General features: G+C 40.1%; 1 protein-coding gene across 1 annotated transcript; it reads left to right on the forward strand.

Annotated features, from left to right (window-relative positions):
* On the forward strand, positions 1-25,710 carry susd2 (sushi domain containing 2; the record flags this gene model as incomplete). Its single annotated transcript, XM_080035937.1, is given in 15 exon segments — positions 1-161; positions 859-994; positions 2,248-2,270; positions 3,085-3,353; positions 4,146-4,241; positions 4,244-4,286; positions 4,937-5,085; positions 5,549-5,800; positions 7,035-7,127; positions 7,130-7,249; positions 8,205-8,381; positions 20,686-20,782; positions 23,349-23,370; positions 24,015-24,170; positions 25,495-25,710. Coding segments are annotated over 15 exon segments (2,010 nt in total).
* Positions 25,711-26,033: the final 323 nt, after the last annotated feature.

Raw genomic sequence — 26,033 nt, forward strand, 5'->3', positions numbered from 1 at the left:
ATGCTCCTGCCATCCGACCTGTGTGTCTCTGCTGAACTGCTGTGCCGACTACACAGTCACTCCTGTGTCCAGCTGAGGCCTCACTCCAGCTCCATGCTGGCTGGAAGAGCGCTCACAATCCTTGGGTTGGTGCTTCATCCCGGTGGGCGTCTTCTCTGCAGGTCTGTGTCTATGTTGAGCACACACTGAATGTCATGTTAATGTATTGCACACTCAGATCATGATGGGATATTTCCATTACAGGGATGAATGTGGAATATCAAAAGTATATAATATTCATAGGTTTATTTTGCAATTATATTTCTGTCCCAATGCAATATTTTTTTTTCCCACTTAAAGATCTGCATCCTGGAGAAAAAAAAAATGTTTTTTGTAATATCAGGAGATTACACTTCAATGTTAATAAAAAAAAAAGTCTGTAACACTAAAAAACAGTCATTGTGATATCAAGAAAAAACATGTCAGTAAAGTCTATCTTTCATATTAGTGTCACAAAATAAGTAGAACTGGTGAACAGGTGCAACTTGATTAATAAGACTGCTTTTCTTTGTACTGTATTTAAATTAGATGGAAACATGCTATCTATAGAAGGAAGAAGATGATTGGCTGCTTTTGAAGTCATGTATTCTATTCTGTGATATTGCAGTATCAATATAATTCCAGTTTATTCAATAGTTCAACCTACATATTCCATTACCATTTTTTCTGATGTGTTATCAGTGATTGATTATCATTTAAACCTGCACATTTTAACTTGAGAAAGACTTAACATTTTTATTTTGCCAGCCATAGAATACATTTTTACAGAAGATAAATGGTTTTAAGAACAGAGTGGTAGTTTGATTTTTTCTGTTGCAGGTTCAAAGGCGAGATTGTAGGAGAAGGGTTTATTAACGCTGCAGGCCAAGGCCACTGTATCACTCCTCTACTGTACCAGACGGGTTGGATACCGCTTGATGTCTCAACAGACGGAGTTCATTTTGACAGATCTGGAGTTTACACCTGAACCTGTCATTTGATTTGATTTGTTTGATTTGAAATGAGTGATCAGTGATCACAAAGCATTTAAAGAATATCTTTGGTGACTTCAGTTTTAAGGTTAAATTTTTTTTAATTTAGGGCCGGTTTCACAGACAAGGTTTAAGCCTAGTCCGAGACTAAAATGCCTGTTGAGCTGGATTAATTGAAAACTACTTGCACAGACTCAGTTTAAAATAGTCCTAGATTAAAGATATTCTGGATTAAACAAAGCCAATTGCAAGACAGATGACTAGAGCTACTCTAGGTCTAAATTTGAGCTTAAATTAATCCTCCAAGGAGGCAGGTTTAACTTCAGTTTAGTGGTGTTTGTGAGAGAGCATGGACTATTTGGAATATCTAACTAACTCCCACTGCAGAGGCCAGCCAGAAGAGTACTTGTGGATAGGTCTTATCCAAAACATTTATTTGATGAATTTACATTTCGAGACCGCTTTAAATATGGAAAATGCACTGGAAATAACAACTTTGCCTGAGCTTACTAGATGGATGCATTTAAATTGAAGACGTATTCAGCACAATACAATGAGTGTCTAAAACAATTGTGTTTTCAAATGTGGTTGTTGTGATTTAAAATACTGACACACATGAATAACAAAATGACAAAAAATACAACATGAACACCTTTGATTTTCTACGTATATCTTCACTGTGATTAGTAATCACAATTGTCTCAGTACTGTATCTTGTTTGAATCATAGCTCTCTCTTCCAACTTCATGTCATACAGTTTACGCTCTCTGGACTTTCTTTCCACCTCTGTCCCCAGAACCCATACTGAGTTTGGGAAGAGGGCTTTCATGTACTCTGCTCCCACCGCCTGGAACACTATTCAAAAAAACACTCAAATTGCAGGAACTCATCACTAAGAATGATTTTTAAAACTTTTCTCATTGCCTCAAAATTGTTCTTCTTCTTCGCCTTCTGGAATGTATTTGTATTTATTTCTCTGTTTTCTCATGTCTGTGCTTTCTTCTTATGTTTGTCTTATATTTCATTCATTCTAACTGCTGCCATTTTCTGCCAGGCCTTTCTCGGAAAAGAGGTCATTTGACCTCAAGCAATTTTGCCTGGTAAAATAAAGGTTAAATAATGTCCAATTCCACCTGTAGAATTTTAATTTTCATGCCTTCAGATATTGCATTTTCTGTCCATGGAATTCTCGGGCTAACTTTCATGCAACGTCATCTTTTTTGTCCTTTGTTGAAAGGTTGTGGCAAGCTCTTCTATAAGGCGAGATTCGGGTTTTTCCCCAGAGTCTATCAGTGCAGATATCATTAAATATAATGTCAAAATTATAAATGAGAAAGATGTGAAATACCGATAATAATGAAGATAACCTGAAGTTGGTGTATTGTTCTCTTAGTAACATTTTCATTAATTGAATTTGATGCAAATTGCGGCCCAACTATTTATTTGCTCAGTCCCAGCTGTATGGCTTTTAGATTCAATAACCGGATGGTTTCAAACTATTCTTTTTTAAGAGATTTTTTTTAAATTCATTAAAGTTTATTGATGGGATTTTTTTAGCCTCTGCCCTTGTTTTTTCTCACAAGCAATGGTGTTTCTGCTCCACTCCGGGTTTTTATGATCACCGTTGGAACAGCAGCATGTGCTCATGGGCAGGTGTTCACAATCAGGCTTACTTACTTTACTCCAGGACTTCATAGTCTCAGACTATCTAAACCAAACTTAAGCCATATCCATGACAGTGACTTAAACGTCCCAGTTTAACTAGTCCACATTAAGGCCTACTCCTGGCTTAATCTAGGCCCTGTCTGTGAAACCGGCCCATATACTTTATTAATAGATTTCTGGAAAATATGCATCAAAAACACCCCCACCTCATGGACACCCTTGGAAAACAAAAAAAAGAGAAAAACAAACAATAAAAAATCATTATTATGACAATAATAATATGATAGTCGCAGAACTCTTTTTACAACACAACTGGTTCCCTTTTGTGTGTACCCCCTGAATTGTTGAAGTGTAAATAAATAATGTATTCCTTTTTTTACAAGATATTTTTTTCTTCTCATGTTTCCAGTCCTACGTACGGATCAGGACAGCAGTGTTGCTATGACAGTGCAGGTGCTCTGGTGCTGACTGGGGACTCGAGCGGTGGCAGCACCCCAGATAGGGCTCATGACTGGGGCTCTCCTCCGTACAGGGAGCCCCTGCGGGTGCCGGAGTACTCCCACTGGCTTTATGACCTCTTGAGCCTATTCTACTGCTGCCTGTGGTCAGACAACTGCCACGTCTACTTCAACCGTCGACCTTCTAGCGGGTGTCAAAACTACCAGCCACCAAGAGCCGGTGAGAGCATTCACTGAAGTCAAATCAAGTGTATTGATAGACATCGTTCCACACATAGACTGTCACAACATGATCAATAAATAGTAAAAATGCCAAATAAAAAGGATAAAAACTGATAATCAAGCACAGTGTTGAGGCAATGTAGTGATGGTGGCTTATTAAGACCTAATTCATCAGGTTATTGGAATCTTATGTCGGATGTTATGTTCATTGGTTGCTCAGTTATATCATTTATATCTGAATTTTAAAAAATCAAACGTTTTACTCCTAAATGGAAGAAAGTGTGAAAAGTTTCTCCATGTTTGTTTTGTATTTTGGGAGTTAACTGTTGATAATGTCTGTCACAATAATTTTGGACATGGTAAGGATATAATGTATTCCTCCTTACCATCAAACACACACACTACCTTTTTATACGTGAACACTTGAATATGGGGTAAAGCTGAGACTGAAAAAAAGCACACTCACAATCTGCATGAAATAGCGTCAGAGATTGTTTATCTGTATTTAACTGCCTCAGCATGACTACACACACACACACACACACACACACATTCTCTGCCCAACTGCAAACGGACATTAGATCAGCGAGTCAAGCCAGATCAGTTGGAAGGAGTAGTAAATGAATTACAGGGTGCGGATGAGATGTGAAGATGTGGTCACATATTATGAGATCATACAATTGACTACACGCACTCCAGAGACCATGAACGCAACAGCAAGCTGCAGACTGATGTGAGAAAAACCAATGTTAAGCCAGTGTTCAGTTGTTTTGAAAAATCTGCCTCACAGGTGTTGTCTTCGGGGACCCGCATTTCATAACGTTGGACGGCCTGGGCTACACTTTCAACGGCAAAGGAGAGTTCCATCTTGTGTCTGCGCCAGACAGAGAGCTGAGGCCAGAACAGAACAAGTGAAACTCAAGAATGGTGAGTCCACACATCACATGAGAAAGCCCCTCTGTTTCCCCCTCTATTATCCCCATGCCACTACTGTATACATGCACTTTCTAGCTTAAAACTTTTTTTTTTTTTTTTTTTTACTTGAGCATACAATTTTATGGTTCGATTTGTGTTGTTCTTCAGCTTGAGTGCGCCCCAGACATATTGACCTTGGTATCTTTCTTGCCATCTTTTATTTGTCTTATTTTGCTTGCACCATTCTCTTTTAGAAGCGTTTGAACTTAAAGCTCCATCTCATCTTTTCGTTCACAAGTGATGTCAGTTCCTCGTGTGAGCTGAACATGTTTGCGTGGAACGCTGACAGCTTATTTCCTCAGTTCCCTCCCCAGTTTTCTCGCTCTGTATCTCTCCGCCGGGGTCAGAGGCAGTGAAGAAGAACAGATGTTAACCTCATTGTTTTGAATGTCCTCCAAGCTATCACACAACAGCCAATAACTGTACACGGCCAGATGTCACTAATACTCCCCTCATTAGATCAGTCAAGTCAAACATCTGGATTAGTTGATCTTGCGTGGAATGCAGCAACAACGAAAGCCACGATTGACTTCACAATACTATATGCATTATAACACAACTACATATATATAACAATGTGCTGTTTATGTTGACCACTAATGGTACTTTGGTTAAAGCCACGTGGCTGTCATCCGTGGCCATGAAGGAGAAGGCCTCTGATGTCATCCAGGTGCGTCTAATGGAGGGACAACTTCAGGTGCAGAGGAACCAAAAGGTGCTATCATTCACTGAGCAAACATGGATGGACCTCCATGGTGAGATGATTGACTAGCCACACACTATAATAATATCAATAACTTTGACTGCAGGAGGACTTCACTCCTTGAAATACTGTAATCTGGAGTCAGTAACACTTAAGTCACTCTTTTCTAAATTCTGTTTTGTTTATTTGTCTGGTAAAGATCGTGCGACCATAAGAAGCTCATAACTTTCATTTGTGTTATGATTAAAAAATTATGGGATTCTCTATTTTCTTTTACAACCTTAGTTTATTGATTCTGCACAGCAACATGTTGTGGCAGTTACTGCATTGACATTCACTAAAGTTGTATTATACCAGTCAGTGTGTATTGTTAAAGTTGTAAGGGTTGGTATATTTTGTTGTCTTTTACACACAGATGAAATAAAACAATTAATAAGGGTACTGGAAATGGAAGCACAATCTCTCTCTCTCTCTCTCTCTCTCTCTCTCTCTTTCTCTTTCTCTCTTTGTTCTAGGAGTATTTGTGTTTTCCTCCGTTCCTAACAATGTGACAGTACTCATGCACTCCGGTGTTGGCGTGGAGGTCCGTGTGCACCAGGGAACCATGGTGGTGACCGTGCTGCTTCCAACAGGCTTCACCAACCAAACACAAGGTCTCCTCGGTGTGATGAACTCTGACCCCTCAGACCACCTGTTGACACAACATGGAGGGCTCATCTCCCCCACAGATGCCACGCCGGAGGAAATATTGACCTTTGGAGCGGGCTGTGAGTGTGAAAGAGACTGTTTGTAAGACAGTAAACATCAATCAGATTGATCTTTCTATAGCAGTACAAATATAAAGTCAAATGTTATGCTCGTTTTCATGTTAAACATTTTCTCCAAATTTTCTTCCCCCCTTGTGACATCATACCGGGAAAAGTGTTGTTTGAACAAAGGTTTTCCGAAAGGTGGAGGTAGAGAAAAAGAGATTTTTTTTTCTCATACTTTGGGAGTGTCTAGTCACACCAGGGACACATATGAATGTTGAAAAAACATAAAAAAGGTGCCTTTTGCCTGGAAGGTGACCTTTAAACTTGTATTACTAATGTTGCATGTTTAGAAGGGGGCGAGAGCTGGTTAGGGATTCTGTGTTTTTCTAATAATTACCCATTGTTTCCTCTTTATAAATGACTGCCACATTTAAGTGATATTGACAGATGTTTTTTTTTTTTTTACGAGTTCATGGGAAGAAAACGAGGCACATGTTTAGAGTTAGCCCAGCTTTAATAGATCACAGAGAGATACCAGGGGTTGGGACCATACAGCGCAAGTGAAACCACATCTCTGGAACACAGTTTGGGCCAGGCCGCATACATACATGATAATAATATCTCGGCTGTAATTACAGCACATATCCCTCAAAACCGGTGACTGTCTTGACTTAATCGTGCTCTTGACCTTTTGATTGAAATAATTAGCTTCAGTCTTCAGTGCAGCAAACACACAGTCAAAGCTTGTGGGAACTAACACATGTATTGTTGCCAGTGGTGAGACATATTTTTTTTTTTGTATGAATTAAAGTCTTTGCCAAAAGTAAACCATGACTGCATGCCTAGTGTATCCTCCACTGATCTCTGAGACTTAGCTTCTTATCTCCAAATTATAGCGTGCCCTAAGTCTCTTATTTTTAATTCCATGTCTTTAAAAAATAGCGTGTTTGATCCAAGCAGTCTGCCGGGTCAAACATGCTACTCTGGCTGATCATTTCCATAAGCGTGGTTAGCCATTTCTAACCAGTTGCTATGACTACTTCATGTTAGTCAGCCTGTCTGTTTACCCGTATACATATACCCCCGGCCCTTATACATGCTTTGAATTTTTTTTTTTTTTTATTTGGTAGAAACATTCAGATACTGAATCCCATATGTACTGATAATAATTTGACTTTCTTTACAATCATCTTCTAACCAGCAATACAACATGGTGGCACATCTTAACTTTGCCTTATTCTATCCACAGGGAACATTTCAAAGAAGTCTTCCCTTTTCACGTATGACACAAAGTACCTCTTGGATTCCTACTATCTCCCACCGAGCCTGGATCCGGCTTTTGTTCTGGAGAAGGGGCAAAGTTCTGTGAATGTGATACCCTGGCTACTCACAGCCTCACAATGGGAAACGCCACACTCATGGCCTACCAGAATCACCGGAGCCTAATGGAAGCCCTGGAACCAGGTAAGGGAAGGCAAGTTTATTTATATAGCACAATTCAGACACAAGGCAATTCAAAGTGCTTTACATGGGCAAGATTAAAATACACAATACACATTAGAAAAGCGAATGAATAAAACATTTAAAAGCTAATGAAAAGAAATAGAAAATGTAAATTAAATAAAAATTACAGGTTAAAATTGAAACAGAAAAGTCTTCAGACTTGATTTAAAAGAGTTGCAGCAGACCTCAAGTTCTCTGGGAGTTTGTTCCAGAGATTTGGTGCATTAAAAACTAAAAGCTGCTTCTCTTGTTTAGTCCTAACTCTGGGGACTGTAAGTAGACTTGTCCCAGATGACCTGAGGGCTCTGGGCGGCTCATAACGTATCAGCAGATCAGTAATGTACCATTACTGGTACCGTGTGAAACAAGATTATTCTAAAATGCATTTATTGACTTTAATACTCTTTTGTGACATACTTGTGTCTATTTTGTTTGTGTTGATGTCAAAAGGCAAATGTACAATTTGTGGGTGATCAGTGAATAGCTTCTCTCAATCCACTACCTATACGTACTGTCTGTATGTGCGCTAAATAAAAAATATGATGCAATACACAGCCTTAGCTCTGTAAACTGGTATGTAAACAAAGGGTATGTCAATACAGGGAGCCCACCATAGCTAGCAACATGCCCATTTACAGAGCCCAGGCTGTGTATTAACACTGGATTTTTTTTTCAGTACACACACAATACCAGAGTAGTACACAAGTAGCGAATCATGAGATATTGACTAATATGACAAAGAGTTATATTGACAACATGCGTTCTCAAGAATTGCTGTCTTCTCCTTTAAGCATTAGTTTGTTTTTATATGATCTATTTTCACACATCTGCAAATATTTCAAAAACATTTCATTGTCACTAGTTTTGACAGCCTAATGTCTTCTTCTTGACTTTTTAATGCATTCTTTTTCTGTAGTGGTGTCCTGTGGCTGGCTTCCCATACCCAGGAATGGCAAGAAGTGTGGGACACATTATCAAGAGGGGAACACGCTGAGCTTCAGCTGCAGTGAAGGCTTCTTACTGTACGGTTCAACTGAGCGTACATGTCAGGATGATGGGACCTGGGCAGGAGAACGACCCTACTGTATTACAGGTTAGTTATTATATGAAACAAAACCAACAGATGGTTGTGTTGGGTTAAATAAAGTTTAAGTGTAATGTGTGCGTGAGAAAAATATTTTTAACTCATTATCCATAAAATCTACTTTAAATATTGCCAGCCCTATGGACAATACCCTGAAGTCCTGGCGAACCCTGGTTGCACATCAACTGATATTTTCTAGGTGAGAGTTGGTTGTATGAGTCAGTTGCAGGATAGATTTGCATTCATTAGCTTTGTTTCCGGGAAATTGCCAACTTCACCAGTTTGAATATGAAGGTGTATTGAATTCTGAGATCCTATGTCTTTTACTGTGACATCACAGTAATATTTACAAAGTACGTTTTTTTTAACCCTATATTTCTCTTTCTGTGATGTCACGAGAAAGAGAAATATAGGGTTAAAAAAAACACTCTTTCTGCCTTTTCTCAGGCTAGGATGAACCGATTTTAATTTTTTTCGCACATTTATACTACATAGGATCTCAGAATTCAATACACCTTCATATTCAAACCGGTGAAGTAGGCCTTTAAGGTGAATTAAGTATATAAAAACGTCCACATTTTTTTTAAACACAAACAGGAAGAGATTTCAAAGGGGACATATTATGCAAAAACTCGGGTTTAAATGTGTATTTCCGAGGTCTACTAGAAAAGGTTTTAATGGTCTATTGTACAAAAAGCCCATTAGTTTTCTACCAATGCCCATTTCTTCATTGCCTTTTCAGGCCTTTTTTGGCCTCTCCCTAAAAAATTTGGTTTTGACATCTACCCCCCTCCTATCTACATGGGCGTGCATGCACCGCCCTGCTCATTTACTCTATACCTACCTATATGGGCATGGCACACGCCCAGCTGTCAGTTTTGTTTACTTTTGGCCAAAGCAGCATGGAGATCGATGTTACCATGTTTACCTTCATTTCTACAGCAAATATCAGCACACTTATCACTTCTAAACCAAAAGCTTTACAACTGAACCTGGTCAGGCAGGAGTCTGAGCTGAAAACTGTGAAAATTGCATCAAGATTTCTGGTTTCCCTGACATTATCCTCAGGTAAATACAGTTTAAATATGTCACAGTCAGTAACAGAATATGAGCTAAGTATTTATGAATAAACTCTCTAAACTTGTAACATACAACATTTTATGTATGTCTCTACAGGTTAAACTGGGGAATGATCTACAACCCAGTGGAGTGAAAAAGCTTTGGTTGTGATGCCATGCTGTAAATGTACAGTAACGTGGCAGGAACGGAATGTATCATGTCAAGATCCACTGGAAAGACATTATCTTTTGTAAAAAAAAAATATATAGAAACAATTACAGTCAGAGCTGCAAATTATCTGACACCCTTTCAATATCTAGTAGGTAATGTATCATTTGTATTGTGATCACTCATTTATAATAAAGTTTTACTGTTAAAACATGTATTGTGTTGCTTACTGTCACTGTTTGCTTCGTGTAGTAAAGGATTACTTGAAACTCACATTTTCATAGTCAGGATGTTGGACTAGTTTTCAGACCGATCTACATGCATTGACTTATACGTTTTTTAATTCAACGGTTAGTGTTTCCCCCAGCGCTTTATAGCTAAGGCGGCCGCCTTAGCAACGCCAGCCTCCCGCCTTGACTACCAACCGACCCCCCCAAAAAAAAAAAAAAAAAAAAAAATTTAATTTAATTTTTTTTTTTTTTTTTTTTTTTCGTGCTGCACAATTAATGTAATAGCAAGCGCGATGTGTGTGTTGTGCATGGTCATAACTGCGCGAAAGGCCGCGATTTGCGGTAAAAAGCATGTGTCCCCAAGCGTTTCTCTATCAGCTGCTCTGTGTCTGCGGCTTTGCGCGCGCGACCGTACCGCACCGCGTGCGACTACGGCATGCACGCGGGAGAGTTAAACGAGCAGAAGCAAACCGAGATTTAACTGGTGGCGATAATAAACGCAGTGCAGTTCTATGGGGATATTTAGCTGAACAGAAAGAAGTGCTCTGCAAAGCTAGAATAGTTTAAGACTCCACATCACTGTGGCAACACAACCTTTCTATCAGCTAGGACAGCGCAGAGAAAAGTTTGATGAATGCATGAGAGTCAGAGCCGGCCCGAGGCATAAGCGAACTAAGCGGTCGCTTAGGGCCCCCGACCGCCAGGGGGGCCCCCTCAAAAAAAAAAAAAAAAACATTTTTATTTTTATTTTTTTTAGTTTGTGTGTTTGATATTAACATCATATTATGCAAATGTGAGTTAACATACAAAAAAAAAGAATACAATTTTTTGGTCTAGATAATTAATAGCCTAAAAATGTAATCAGTTCATCTGGGAGGTAATCCGAATCGGATCATGTCACGTTCACATCCATGCACAGTGTGTATTGAGTTTATTTAAAAACAATTGGAAATGGGGCTGCCCTCAGTTGCCCATGCACTGTGTATAGTCTATAGCCTATTTCAGCCTCGTCTGTGGAAAAAAAGATACAGTAGCTGGACAACAGAGTTCTTCTGCTTCGTTCCCCTCACTGAATTTAAATGCATTCATTATATTACAGAGCAATATGTCCCGTAAAAGAAAAAGAGCTTCAAGCCCAACCCAGAGGACCCTCCATAATATTTGATTTTATATTAATATTTGTATGGAAAATCCATGTGTCCTTCAATAGCTTCTAATTCATCTGACCAGTGTATCCAAATTATTTGTTCACACAAAATTTCTCAGATTCAGCCTCTTAATTTTTCTCTCAAAGTGCACCAGATTCATGCATTTCACTTTAAAAAGGTTAAAAAAAATCTCCCGGGGGGGCATACCCCCGGACCCCCCTAGGAAGGTCGGAATCTCGGCTGTCTAACATATTCACACAGCTGCACAGTGGAGGCACTAGCGGAAAACACTGGGTGTGTGAATAATATTTAGCAAAGATCTATAGTTTCAGCAGCGCTAACATTGGACTGAAGGCTTGGGCCGGCTCTGAATGTATGGTCCATTATTTGTATTTAGTGTGTCTGTATAGTATTGCACCAAAACAGTAGAAGTTTTCTTTAATTGTGCTTTGTACTGTCTGCACGTTTACACATAATTTGTACCTGCACATAGCAAACAAAATTGCACAACTGTAAGGTCAGTTGCGTTGCGCCGCGCCTCCCCTGACACGGGCCAGTGACCACCTTGACTAAGACATTTTCTGGGGGAAACACTGCAACCCTTTATCTCTCTGAAGATTTTTTCTTTGAAACAGTATCATTACATTTTAAAATGACCAAAACCATACTTAAAAATAAAGCAGTTTATTCATAGCCAGTGAAATGGAAATATAAAGTGTACATAATTCAAACAGAAGCAAAGCCATATTGTATGTAACTGTCCAGTTGTTGCTGGTGGGCCCTGAAGAAGACCACCTGTTCCACCCAGTGAACAGTCCTCTGATGGAACAGATAGTGTGACGGTCCTTGTGGGTCAACGCTCCGTCAGGTCACTCATCTGTAAAACATGGCACAATCAATGTTACATCATTAGCATACATCATACATCTGTAGTTATGGCAAAGCTACAAACTAATAAATATATTTTTTCTTCCATTATTAAATAAGATAGGCTACTAATAGATTCAGTATAACCCTTGCTCAAGAAGCAACGAGTTCTGAGTGATACTGTGTGCTTTTTGAAATATAATGGACAGGAAACAAACAGCAGCAGAGGCAAATTACAGTATTCCTGTCTGTTATAGTGTACATTACACTAGAGATGTAATAGGCCTACTGCTGCATGTACCACGACTGCTTGCATAACTACACACTGTCAACAACAAACAAATACTCTTCAGTTTCCAACACACCGTACAGTTTCACCGTCTGTTTTTCACACGGGCTGTCACCATGGACATATAAAGAAAGGCTGTCACGGACAGACTCACAGATCTAACCGTTAGCATACAAGCTAACGGACGCTAAAGCTAACGGACGCTAACGCTAACTACTTAACCCAGAGACATTCTCTCGTTTCAGTCGGCGTTGGTTATTATAGGAGGGATAAATTAAAGCACATTACACACATTGAACTCATAAACGGACAGATTTGTTTTTAAATAGGACTACTTACATTTCCAGAGGAGAGATGGTGTCTCTCTGTCTTCCAGGCACAATCTCCTCCACACTCCAGTATAACAGCAGATCACACTAGATTGCCAACCTTTGCTGGGCATAGCCAAACAAAAAATGTAAGTAAATCCATTCAGCCCCGGTCTGCTTCGAGGCTGGGGTGTGATGGTAGCTTGAGGATGAGCTAACACTGCAGCTTGCTTCTCCTCTGTTGTTGCATGAGCGAGTGGAGGCTCAGCTGTGTGTGATTACCAACGGGGCGTCTTGATTTGCCAATCAACCACCGAGTTTCTGGTAAGCTTTCCAGTGGGAGTATTTATGATAATGAAAACCGACCGGTTTCGTCACCAGTCTGTGTTTTTTGGAAGAAACCTTCAAATCCCCCTTTTTTCTAAAAAAGCATCCCTGAAGAAACTGACACATTTGTTTTTTTGAAGCTTGTGTGTGCTGGTAGAGACCCCAATAACCTAAAAGGGTGCCCAAACACCTGCAATGTTTTGTTTTTCATAATATGTCCCCTTTCAAAACATTGCTTTTTGGCAAGAAAACTTTCCAACATGACATTCACATAAAAATAGTAGAAGATAATAACGATTTATCTGAGGTACTTATACTCAGCCATAAGCTGTATGAAGGTTAGGAGTAATAATGTAATAATAATAATAATAATATAATTTTAATAAAAGCATTTAAAGCCACTTTCCTTCGGCAGTCTTTGTCCGTATCATTCCCATCAGTGTGCAAGTTTTTGTTATTCTTTTATTTTCCTGAGAAACTGTTGCCATGATTGCACTTCAGCGGTACTGCTTGAATACATTTACTTACTTGCTTATTACACACTTAACTCCTCACATGTGTTATATACAGGATGACTTTGAGGATCCACCTTCTCCCATCCACTCTCTTTGAAATGAAAGATTCAATAGACTTCGGCTCTCAGTTGTTCTTTGACACCATTAGCTGCAAAGCTATAACCTTCTGATCCTGGATCAGCTTGACTTTCTGTGTGAAAATTGAAAACACCTGGGTCCCTTTTATGGTTTCATTTAACAGTGAGCTCTCAGAGTATTGTTGTAGTTGTTGTCTGTAGCCATTGGGTGGCAGTATTTCCCACCAAATTCCTGAAGCCTTGTGTTCGTGACAGATCAGGTTAATGCCCAATTGTGCTAGGTTGTAGTGTGAAGCAGCCAAGCAGGCAATTTTTTTTTGGAAAACCTTGAAAAATAACTGGTAACAAGTAACAACATGATGATTATACATCCACGTTGCAGTGACAGCAAGATAAGATGGAATTAGATATATTATCAATTGGTTGGGAAAGAATGACAGAAAAGTTTACTCAATCCTTCTCAAGATTTAAAATTTTTTTCCGTCCCCAACATATCCGCTTATTGAAGTGAGAGAAACGAAGCCACTTGACATATAAACCACTTCCACTTTCATACCCTTAAAGGTGGAGTCAGCGATTCTGGAAATTGCTAGTTGTCAAATCACTTTTTTGTCAAAATCGGTGAAATATCTCCTCACAATCCACTACCTGTCCTTACTGTGTGTGTGCGTGCGCTGAAAAAAAAGCTAGTGTTAATACACAGCCTAGGCTCTGTAAACTGAAAAAAGTGTATGTAAACATAGGGGCTCACTGTAGCTACCAACATACCCCTTTACAGAGCCTAGGCTGTGTACTAACACTGGATTTTTTTCAGAGCACACACACACACAGTACGGACAGGTAGCGGATCATGGCGAGATATTCACTGATTCTGACGAAGTGATTTTGACAACAAACATTCTCCAGAGTCACTGACTCCACCTTTAGTGGCTTCACCCCGGTCCTCCATACTTTCCTTGTTAGAGCAGCAAACAGAGACTTATAATCGGGAATGAATTAAGTTCATATGTCAGATTTGGGAGGCCCATGTAACAACCCGCTGGATCACAGCTGGACACAATCGATCCCGACTCCTTGGTTTAGGCAAAGATATTTTGTTTCATAACTGGGTTATCCAGTGCAGAGCTGTTTAGAAATGTTTCTCATTAAGCTTCCTTTTGATTTATACACTGCTGTTCTCCTCTTATCTAGAACAAAAAGCCACACGTGATGATCTCATTTCTATGGAACTACTGCAGCTGCTAATGAGACTGAGAGTTTAGACAGTGTCTATCCTGTGATGTGCCAGCAAAGACTCTTACGCTTTTAAATGTTCTCTTACTATTTTTTTTTACTGTGATGAACTAAAAAACTTAGTTTATTGGAGTATTTCAAACCAATGCGCTTACATGCTTCTTGCCAGTCTGGGTTCGTACAATCATGGCTGAATGCTCTTATTGGAAGTGGCTTCGGATAAACGCGTCACTTAAATGAAATGTAATATAATGTAATGTAATAACACTTGCTCTCACGCTCTCATTACACTAATAGGAGCTAACAACCGTCAACATGACCCGGGGTGCTCAACGGCAGGTGTTGCATGAGCTGTTACCTACGCCGTTCAAATGTCACCCCTGGCCCTGTAAACAACGCTAAATACAGAGCAAGCAGAGGACTGGCCTCTCCTCCTGCCCTTACTGTATATGAATCACTGGATGCGTAGGCTAAATGGCAGGAGAATTGCGCACAGTAGATAAGATAAGACATATATCCTCTTAGTCATTTCAAAGAGCCACTTTTGAGATGGTGCCTGTCAGCAGAGGTGACACCAAGTCTATTCCTTCAAAAGTTATCTCGGATCACTTAAAAGAAAAGACCCACCTATTTAAAGGTAGAGTCTGCAATTCTGGAGAACGCTTGTTGTCAAAATCACTTTTTGTCAAAATCCGTGAATATGATGAAAAAAAAATTCCACTCTCAATAAACAGTCTGGGCTCTGTAAACTGGTATGTTATCAAAGGGGGCCCTCAGTGAATATCCACAATGCTGTTTACAAAGCCTAGGCTGTGTATAAACACTGTATTGTTTTTTTTACAGACAGGTAGCGGATTGTGAGGAGATATTCACTGATATTGACGAAAAATTGCTTTGACAACAAGCATTCTCCAGAATATTTCAACCTACTGTTGTGCCTGTCAATGTGTTTCCTTAACTGCTTAAACCTGCAGTGTGTAGAATTTGGGGTTTTATTTCCTAGCAGATTTTGTAGAAAGTAATTATAATATCCATAAGTACATTTAATTTAGTGCATAATAGCTGAAAAAAACGTTTTGAATCATCTTTTTCCCCTTAGAAAGGGTCTCATATATGTCCATGCCTAGTGCCGCCATCTTGAAAGTGTCATAGTTGGAATGTCATCAGGTGCATTGTTTAAAATTTTGAATTGTTCTTGTCCTTGAAGGCCACTGTAGCTTCTGTTATTGTTCGAAAGGGTTGGGGTTACCCAGGGAGTGTTGCATTCTAGAACTTTGTAGAACTTTCTTGATGATGTCATATTACACACTGCACCTTTAACACTTGAGACAGAGGTGTGGTGTGTTGTGATGATTAATGTTCAAAATCTTTGGATTGATGGACAGGTGAAGGCGTTTTGAAAGAAAGTCCTCAAAGTGTTTGTAATGTGAGACTTGAGAGGTATAAATATAGAGTTGACTAACTTGGCTGCACCTTGTCACAGTCTCCTGAAAAACAATAGCCCTGGTCGAGTATCGGATGCATACCAATAACAGCATCGCCACACCCGCCACGGCATCATAACATTAATAGGGTTCCTTTGCGCAGAGGAGAAGAAAGTGATTAAACGGAAGGGGACAGCTGACGGAGAGAGAGAGAGAGAGAGAGAGAGAGAGAGAGATTTTCATAGGAAAAGGTGACGTGGGTTGCAAGACAACCTCACTCAATTTTCTGCCTGCGGATCTCTTTCCAGATTCCCGAGAGAGAGAGAGAGAGAGAGAGAGAGAGAGAGAGAGAGAGAGAGAGAGAGAGAGAGAGAGAGAGAGAGAGAGAGAGAGAGAGAGAGAGAGAGAGAGAGAGAGAGAGAGAGAGAGAGAGAGAGAGAGAGAGAGAGAGAGAGAGAGAGAGAGAGATCATTTATGTCACCTCTCTGCTGTGCTTTACAATATCCATTGTTAATACACAGCCTAGACTCTGTAAATGGGCATTTACTGTAACTGTATGTTTACATACCCTTCGTTTATTACATACCGGTTCAAAGAGCCTAAGCTGTGTAATAACACAGGATTTTTTTTCCAGCGCTCACACAGCACGGACAGGTAGCAGATCATGATTCACTGGTTTTGAAAAAGTGTTTTTCACAACAAGTGTTCTCCAGAATCGCTGACTCCACTCTATACTTTCTCTCATTGCAACTTGCCTCGGTTTGCTTAGGTTTTTGGGGCTTTTTGATTGTTGTCTTCAAATGAAAGTGCCAGTCCATCTAAAGTCAAATTTACCTTTAAAAAAATAACGTGCCTAGATGTCCCCACCCACTTTCCCAGTCGGATAACACGGTTTGATCGACAGTCAAATGTCAACTGCTGCTCCAGCCCTCAGAGGCCCATGAATGGAATGCTTTCTTTAAGGTTTTGTGTTGATGCATGGATCAGTGACATGTCTGATAAGGACAGTTTCTGTGCAGCTGTAAGGTCTACATTTTGAATGACATGTGTGTTACTTGGAAGATTTGCTGCCATAAACGGCTTCAACTGTGTGTGTTTAATGATCTGGGGTTTGATCTGTTGTTTTGTGGCATTCTTTGCTTTGCTGTTCTAATAGAGAGGATCATTGAGTTGTTTAGCTGCGTGTGAAACTACGTCTCAAACAGTTTATGATGCTGTTAAATCAAAGAGTGAGTGAAGGACAATAACACTTGTAACATATTTATCTTTTCCAGCATAGTTGAAGAGAAGAATACGGCATGTAGCAACATCCCCTTTCTAAGTGGATGCAGCTGAGTTGTGTTCTGTCTGTGCTGTGACCACTCGCTGCCTTGCGGGGCTCTTTTCTCCACTCTATTTTTATGAGTACATTTTATATTCATTTTTATTAGGGATTGTCTATTAGGATTATCACTTGTAAAGTAAAAGAAAAAAAAAAACTCTGTTGAGGAACATCTGGTTTGCAGATGCACCGCTTCTGAACAGTTTCTAATCATCATCGGACAGGTGATCAAGCCAAATAAACACAGGAGTGGGATTACACGTTGGTGTGAGAATACTCATAGAACCAGAATTTATGAATTGGCTGCTATGACAGACAGGCCAAGACACATTGTCCTCTGAGAGTCTGAGCTTTAACACCTAAAAACCACATGTGTGGAAAACTAGTCAGCAAGCAAGCAGAGGAGACAAAATGAAATGATAGAACTAAAGTAAAATGGTTGAAATGCCCATAATAAGCCCCCCGAAAAAGACACAAGTCCAAAGCTGAACATGGATAATTCCAGCATGCTTTAAACTAGTGTCTTTTGTTCAAATATACACTTTTATATATAGATGTCAGATTAAGGGAACCTCTGATACACAGCATTGATGTCTGACAGAGCAGACATCGATGAATTGATAAAAATACAGTTTGATAAAAACATACACACTTTTTCATACAGAGATACAAACACAAGCACACACACATACACACATTGCCCAGGGCACCATAAGAAAGGTTAGCTGTTGAAGCTGAGTCTAATTCCTTTGGACACCTTTATAACACAGAGATGTTTGCGGCAGACTTTATATGTTCTGTTTAAATTCCTCCAAAAATCTCCAGGTATGAATCTCTGACGATGGATTATACCTCCTGTGAGGAACTTATAAATGTTTATGAAACAGTCTCTAGGCTAGTGTTGTTTAAGGAAAACACTACTGCTTGTGTCCAAAGGGGTCGCCAGAATCAACAAAAACTTAAAGTTCAACGTTGTCACTTTAAATCAAACGGCAGGTTTCGAGGCGAGAAATGTTTTTTTGTTGTCGACTGCTACTTGTGCTGTTTGAGTGTGTTTATGCAACTGGGTTCAAAGTTTGTACTTGGAACATTTGATGATGTCTGAAGTGTTTCTGTCTGACACATGGTTCAAATACCAAGGATAGTTCCACCCATCACATGAAGTCGGACGGGGTGAGACACATATCAGATGACAACAGTAGCTTGGTACACAGACATACTGTTACCGGGGAGAGAAAAAAAAAAACCTAAGAGTATTATTTTAAGATGATATCAGATATGTCAACAAAAACCTCATCTCTATCTCAAGAAAGGCTTGCTGTGATAAGAGTGTAGCTCTGGGCTGTATTGGAACGGTTATCAAAACAGTGTTGGATTTCTGATTGGTATCGTCTGCCTGCAGTTTCTTTGCGAGATTAACACTGGTTAAGGGACTGAATGTTGGTAAACTGGATTTTATTGTAGATGTCTTTGCAAATGTCAAATTGCAGGAATTACATATACGTAACTACTCTATCCGTCTATCTGTCTGTCTATCTATCTATCTATCTATCTATCTATCTATCTATCTATCTATCTATCTATCTATCTATCTATCTATCTATCTATCTATCTATCTATCTATCTGTCTATCTGTCTATCTGTCTATCTGTCTATCTGTCTATCTGTCTATCTGTCTGTCTGTCTGTCTGTCTGTCTGTCTGTCTGTGTATTTATCTATTCATCTATTTCCACCCGATAACAAATGTGATAGTGACTTGCCATTCTTCAAAGGTATAAAATAACTCTTGTTTTTATGATTTCTTTCACCTTCAACTTGTCCTGCACGTGTGTTGATCCCCTCAGACTAGAAATGTAATGGTGCAAACTGATTGTTCCTGCTCCCTGGAGCTTAACTATTTGATCAATGTAAGGGGTTGGGTGTGTAATGTGATCGCTTTGGGGGCTTTTGCCAATGCCAACAAAACAAAAAAGTAAAAAAAAGGTGAATGTTAACACTGATTGGCTGCCAGTCTTCCAAATTCTCCTGGTTAAAATAATACTCTGGGCACCTTGTCACATTGATGTCTGATGCCAGAGCTCCTGCATCCAGGGCTTAGCCATGTGTATAGCCAAACTGATTGGTTCAGAAAACTTCAGGGAATATTTTGTACACGTGGCTGGCCGTGTATTTCAGTGTGCCTCTGTGTGCGAAACATGTGCGTTATTGATATGAGTTTTGACGTTCCAATTGGCTGATGACATTTTTAAAGGACCAGCACCTGCAGCGACTACCTGACAAACATCTACCGTACTTGACATATGTCTGCGTGCGTTCATGCGTTAGAGGATGACGGTTCTTTGATCATTTTCTTCCTCCTAACGTGTGTATCCGTGCCTGCCTTAAAGGAAAAATAACTCCGGGGCTCAGTATACTGTAAGAAGAGTGATGGAGATCGGAAAGTGGTTCAGTCAACTTGCAAAGACCCCCAGAGGGAAGTTTTAAATGTTCAAATTCAATCTTATCACAATATTACCGAAGCTAGCGCAAATAATGTGAAGGCAAGTGTTGGGAAAACCCAGCAAATTGAGGCCACACCACTTCATCCAGCAGCATTGTGTTTGAAGCCAATGCATCTTTTAGTTGTGTTTACTGCACTCTGTAATTATAAGAACTGTTGAAATTGTACAGTAACTCTGTATAGATTCAGCTCCAGTGGTGTTACAAATGTCAGTCCTCTTAGCCAGTTTATACGACCACAGGCTAGGGAAGACGACAGATGGTTATGCTTCCAAAAGTACAATTAAAGGTATCCTCCGTTAAAATATAAGATGCTAGATTCTATCTGTTTAATGGCAAAAAGGTCATGGTGACAATGCAACCGACTACAAATGACATTATTTGACACATCACCTAGCTGCACCAAGCTGCACATTGTCATGTTTACATACACTGAAGTGAACTCAAGTGTTTCACAGCTCTTGTTTTCTTTAGACCTACATATCGGCCACAGTGTTCACACACAAAAAAAACCTCAGTCAGTCTAGCAAGTTTTCTTGGTACTTTAATCCTATATTTACTCGGATAAAACAGACTAAACACGAATGATTAATTGCAGCCGCACCTAGCTACACGCTCAAACCGTCACACCCTTCCTTACCTGGAAAATTGGACCACAGTTATCTACTGTTGGCTACTGAGCAGCTTTTTTGGAAGCCTTGCTAAAAAAAACAATTGAAAATGTTCATGTTTCCTTTTCGGCTCCCTTTATAGTCCAGATATTAAGAGCTATGGAGAATGCTGAGATTGTTTTACTAAAAATCAATGGCAGATATGAATAATTCTATGTTTGCATGGCTTTTCACAGATGATAACGTGGGGTTTATACTTGGAGCTGTTGGTTCCATTTCAGCGCTGGTCACGATGGGCATAATGATCAGACGGCACAACAGAAAACAAGACAGGTGGGTTCACACATGATGAATTGAACTGACATATCTATTCCTCTATTTCACTGGTGCTACAAAATCCAATGTAGGGAACAAGAAATATAAAAGAATAAAACAATAGTGTTGGGGTTTGCGATGCCCTTACGGTTTAAGTTGACGTTCACACTTGCTGCTACAGATTGATTCTTTCTTATCTATTTATTTCATCACACAGCTGACACTGTAAACTTTATCTTACAGTGTACCCATGATATATGTTGTTTCATTGGCCCTTTTAGGGTTATTCAATTCCTACTATCTGGTAAGCTGATAGATTTGATGTAAGTATCCAACAAACAGTGATATTTCCCAACTGCCTGGTGGGATAATAATTGTAATACATTTTCAGCTGCTGCATTTTTAAATATTATATTAAGTATTTATTTATTATCCCGAAAAATTTAACTTCAATTAGATTAAGCTACATCGGCGGTCACCATGGTAAAAACAGATGTGTTTTAATGACTCACATCTCAGAGTTCTGGGAAACAAACTTAGTCAGAAATAATAAAACATTTAAAAAACAAAGTCTGAGCAACTGCTTTATGTCTTGTTACAGTGCCGCCCAACAAGCTCATGTTGTTTTCATGAAGAAGACAGTCAACAAATGTCCTGTTTCCATAATGCCATGTGCCATCGTGATCTGATTTCATGCTTCACACGGCACACAGACACTGCGTTCCAATCCCCATATTACCATACTTTTTAGTATGGTAAAGATTTAGGATGTCCCAGTACCTTCATGTCAAATGCAGTATGCCAAAAATACCAGGATGCATTACTACATCCTAAAGCATTTTGCAGTATGGAACCCAGCATGCTTTAGTATGTAGTATAGTCAAAATACAAAGTGTGTGATTTGGAACACAGGGATAGTTTTCCAGACAAAAGCAGGGCACAGCAAACAGAGGTGGTTATCTTCCTGAGAAGTTGAAGGTTTTGCAGCCAATCGCCTGCAGCTGTTCATCTAACAACTCGTCGTGGCTGGTCCTTCTCCTCAGATATTACCGTTGTCTTGTTGTGTAAATGCCTCTTTGATTAACCAAAAAAAGCGGTTAGCGCACACGCTGTGTGTTCCTGCGATTGCTTCACAACATAAGCCAGCCTTTACCCTGTTCTCCAGTTCAATGCTTTAGAATTAATATGAAATGTTCAGTGTCTGCTTCAGTTAATAAAGTGCACAATAAGCAGTGAGGCTAATATCGATGAGATGAAATGACAAACAATAACACTGGATAACATATAGATTCATTGTTTCCAAAGAATTCCTTGTGTGTGCTTTGAAAAAATATATAAGGAATGCATGAGAATGTTGGACTAACAGGGAATACTACTATAGATGGGTAATTACAGAATGTAACACCATTAAAGGGCTTTTGCTGGAAAAGTGCATATACCGTATATATTAACAAAACCAATGATGGAATCAAACTAAAAACCTCTTGGCCATCTCCCTCTCTCAATGCAAACCACCAAAGCCTCACCTGGTTGGAATGACTTATGACACGGTTAATGTCTGTTTTTTGATCTATATGCTTCCAGCCATAGACGCCCATATCTTTTATTCTGCCTTTGAATGGATAGATTATACGTCAGAAATATGAGGCACTTATCCTGTGAAAACCGGTGCATAGCTAAAGGGGTCTTCTCTCTCTCCCCCCCCCCTCCTCCCATTTCCTTCCAATAGTCAAAACCTCATTGCTGCGCCAACAAAGACAGAACAACACAAAGGCAATGAATCCCACCTGCCTGTTTGATTTCCCAACATGTCCCAGCCTCCGAACTGTTACTCATAAAATGTCTCTCTGATCTGATCAAACCCAAATAAACCCTGTATCCCCTGTGGGATCATTCTTACGACTGCAGTCCAGAAAAAGACGAGAGGCTAACCGTAGCGCTATAGCTCCTAGGCATATACCAGCAAAATTAAAGGCCTGTTTTACGGGCCCGCAACACTTCATTTGGGGCTTTCCCTCATATAACCGTAACCTTGACATGAGAGGGTAAAAAAAAAATGGATGTCACGAGTCAAGGGCCACCCTCCCGCTCCACGGCAGAACTTGAAACAGGCAATGAAACTGTTCTCAAGTCATGAGGGCAAAGAGCGAGCACACCTGCCCTCTCTTCAAACCTTCATCATGGGAAGCCAGGTGTAAAAAGAGACGCACAGTGTCAAAAGGTCTGCAGATGAGAGGGGGGTGATGTCACACACACACACACACACACACACACACACACACACACACACACACACACACACACACACACAGTTATAAGCATACAGGCATACAGTAGCCTAAATACATAAAGAGAAATCTTATACATTCCTGTTGAGTGTGAGTGGCCACACTGACACGCATGAACACACACACACAGACACACACACACACACGCACGCACGCACACACAGACACACACACACACGCATGGATACATACACCCCTACCAACAAGTCCAGGCACATTGATTCCCCCTAGCATCAGAAGCATAGCAGGATGGAAGTGGTGAGGGTCTTACTGTGTTTCATATCATGTCTGGGTAGGTGTCTGGAGGACAGAAGCATAGTTTGATACTACACAAGTGTGTGTGTGTATGTGTGTGTGTGTGTGTGTGTGTGTGTGTGTGTGTGTGTGTGTGTGTGTGTGTGTGTGTGTGTGGTGTGGTGGAATTGATTATTACAGTCATAATAATTAAGTGTTTATATAGACTAATGCCATCTTGAATCTAAATATTCGTAAGTTAATCAACGAAAGTTCTGACCTGACCTTATGGTGAAGGTTCTGACCGTATGGTGAAGGTTGTTATGTACTGATTATGTTCTGAGATACTCAAACTCCGTACGGAAATGTATGTTTTGACTGAGATGGCTCCGGAGAACTGTGTCTGCAAGATAACTAACAACATATCTGGCAGAGGAGAATCTTGTACGTAGGCTGGAATGTTCGTGCGTAATTAGATTTTGCTATAACTTCTCTGTCTGACTGCCTCTCGGTGGTCATTTCACACAATCCCATTGCTTGATTGTTGTCTTGACTCATGTTTGCAAACATTAAAGATCTGTTCTATTTTTGTATTTAAACATTGTGTCACCTCGTATTAATTGACTATATTCTCATCTTTTAAAGGTTGGTATTTCAATTCCATGACAATTTGGGGGCTCGTGTCCGGGATGTCTAACTCGAGGATTCCCTGAAGCACCCTCTGACAGGTTAACTGTGCACAGCCGGAGACTGGGTCCCGGAGCCTAAACCTCTCCCCACGGAGGACCGTAACTGACCTCAGGAGATGCAGGTTGGCGCCTAAATCAGATGTGCTTCAGGGGATCTCCCGATACGGCATCCAAGAACTCAAAGAGACTAAAAAGGTGAGAACACAATGTTTAATTAAAGTTTTAAAGGCCAGGGGTCAATAAACTATAAACTATAAAAGTAAGCTTAGGGTATGTTGGACGACTAGCTTTAGTTACAAGTTGGTTTAGGACAATGGCTTGATAGCTGAACTAAAGGCCAGGGGCCAAAGACCAGGGGTCAAACTCGCATTAGCTGACGAGCTTTTCGAGGAATAAAATAGATTTAACCGGGTTAAACTATTTTATTGTGGTCCGGGACCACAAAAGATATCTTCACTGTCAGGGACAGATACTGGCCAGGGGCCAAGCTCGAGAAATAGGATAGATTTAACTAAGTTAAACTATTTTATCTAGCGCCAGGGGCACTAGGGTCAGGGACCAAACTCGAGGAATAGGATAGATTTAACCGGGTTAAATCTATTCTATCTAGTGCCGGGCACTAGGTGGTCCGGGACCACGAAAGATATCTTGTGCCAGGGGCACCACTGTCAGGGACAGATACTGGCCAGGGGCCTAAGCTCGAGAAATAGGATAGATTTAACTAAGTTTAAACTATTTTATGGTGGTCCGGGACCACGAAAGATATCTTTACTGTCAGGGACAGTGCGCAGGATCCATAAAAATGTTTTGGCAAAAATAGATCTAAAATAAAGAACGTTCTAAAATAGTTATATATAATACTTATAATATTTTCAAGTACTAATTGTGTGTGGTTTATTTAAGGTCTCTGTGTCGTCTGTTGGATCTGTCCTCCACTGCATTCTCTAAAATTCAATATTATTGTAAAAAGGGAACAGTCCGTTTAAACAAAAGGAGTTGGAAGTTGAATTTGAATGTTGTGCAAAGAATGTGTGATAAGAGTGGGGACTCACTATACATGTGCATTGGTAAATTTATGGGAGGAATATGGTCTTTCCAGGAAATGTGAGCTTTAGGCTCATTAAGATAGAAAAACTAAGTTAGCAATTATTTAAATTTTAGAGAAATAAAAGCTTTTTTTTGTTAGGCCTTTGTTGCAAAGTGAACAGAGACAGTGATTAGCTTAAAGGTAAAATAACTTTAACCAAAGTGTGCTAAGCTCCTCACAGGACACATTATCCCAGACCTGGACTCTCGTCTCTGGCCAAGCAGAATCTCCTCTCTCACACCTCCGGTTGCAGACCAAAACCAGCTCAACGAACTAAAGCTGTTTCCACATCTACACCTGAATCCAGCCCTGCATCTGCCAGATGAGTATTTTCCAACTACCTTATTCCATTTTAAATGGGGTCCAGTTCAACATGACTGGCCTAAAGAAGAGATCCTTTTATGACAGAACTAATGTGAACTCTGTGACAAGGACAACCTCTGTATGGCCCAGCTGAAGGCCTATGGACAAATGGAAAGGGCGGACGAGGAAGACGGGGCAGAGGCAGAGCCAGCAGATGTGGCTAAAACACCAGGAACATCAACAAGACTGATTCTGTGTTGGGACAACTTGCACTGGGCAGGGAATGTCCTGAACAACAACCAGAGAATGGACTGCAGTTGCAGTTCCAGGGGCGAGAGGCAGTGAGAGAGTGGGAGACTGACTGGACGGAGGAGAGAGACAGAGAGGGGTCCACAGGAGGGTGAGGTGCACCAAACATGCAGTGACTCTCACTGTCCAGTAATATTATTATTATTAAATGCTTAATTCCCCCATCTGAATTGTCTACATCAGAATTGTTAGTGTCACGCTAGGTGATTACATTTTTGGCTAATTATGGTATAACCTATCTAATTTGGTTTGATAGACAACTGAGTATTGTACTGTATCCAAGGTCTCCATGTTTACATTCCTATCTTTGCAGGTGAAAACTCCACAAGGACATTTACCCAAAACACGGCTATAGGCCG

Source organism: Ammodytes marinus (assembly GCF_949987685.1).
Source record: "Ammodytes marinus genome assembly, chromosome: 2".
Lineage (NCBI taxonomy): Eukaryota > Metazoa > Chordata > Actinopteri > Uranoscopiformes > Ammodytidae > Ammodytes > Ammodytes marinus.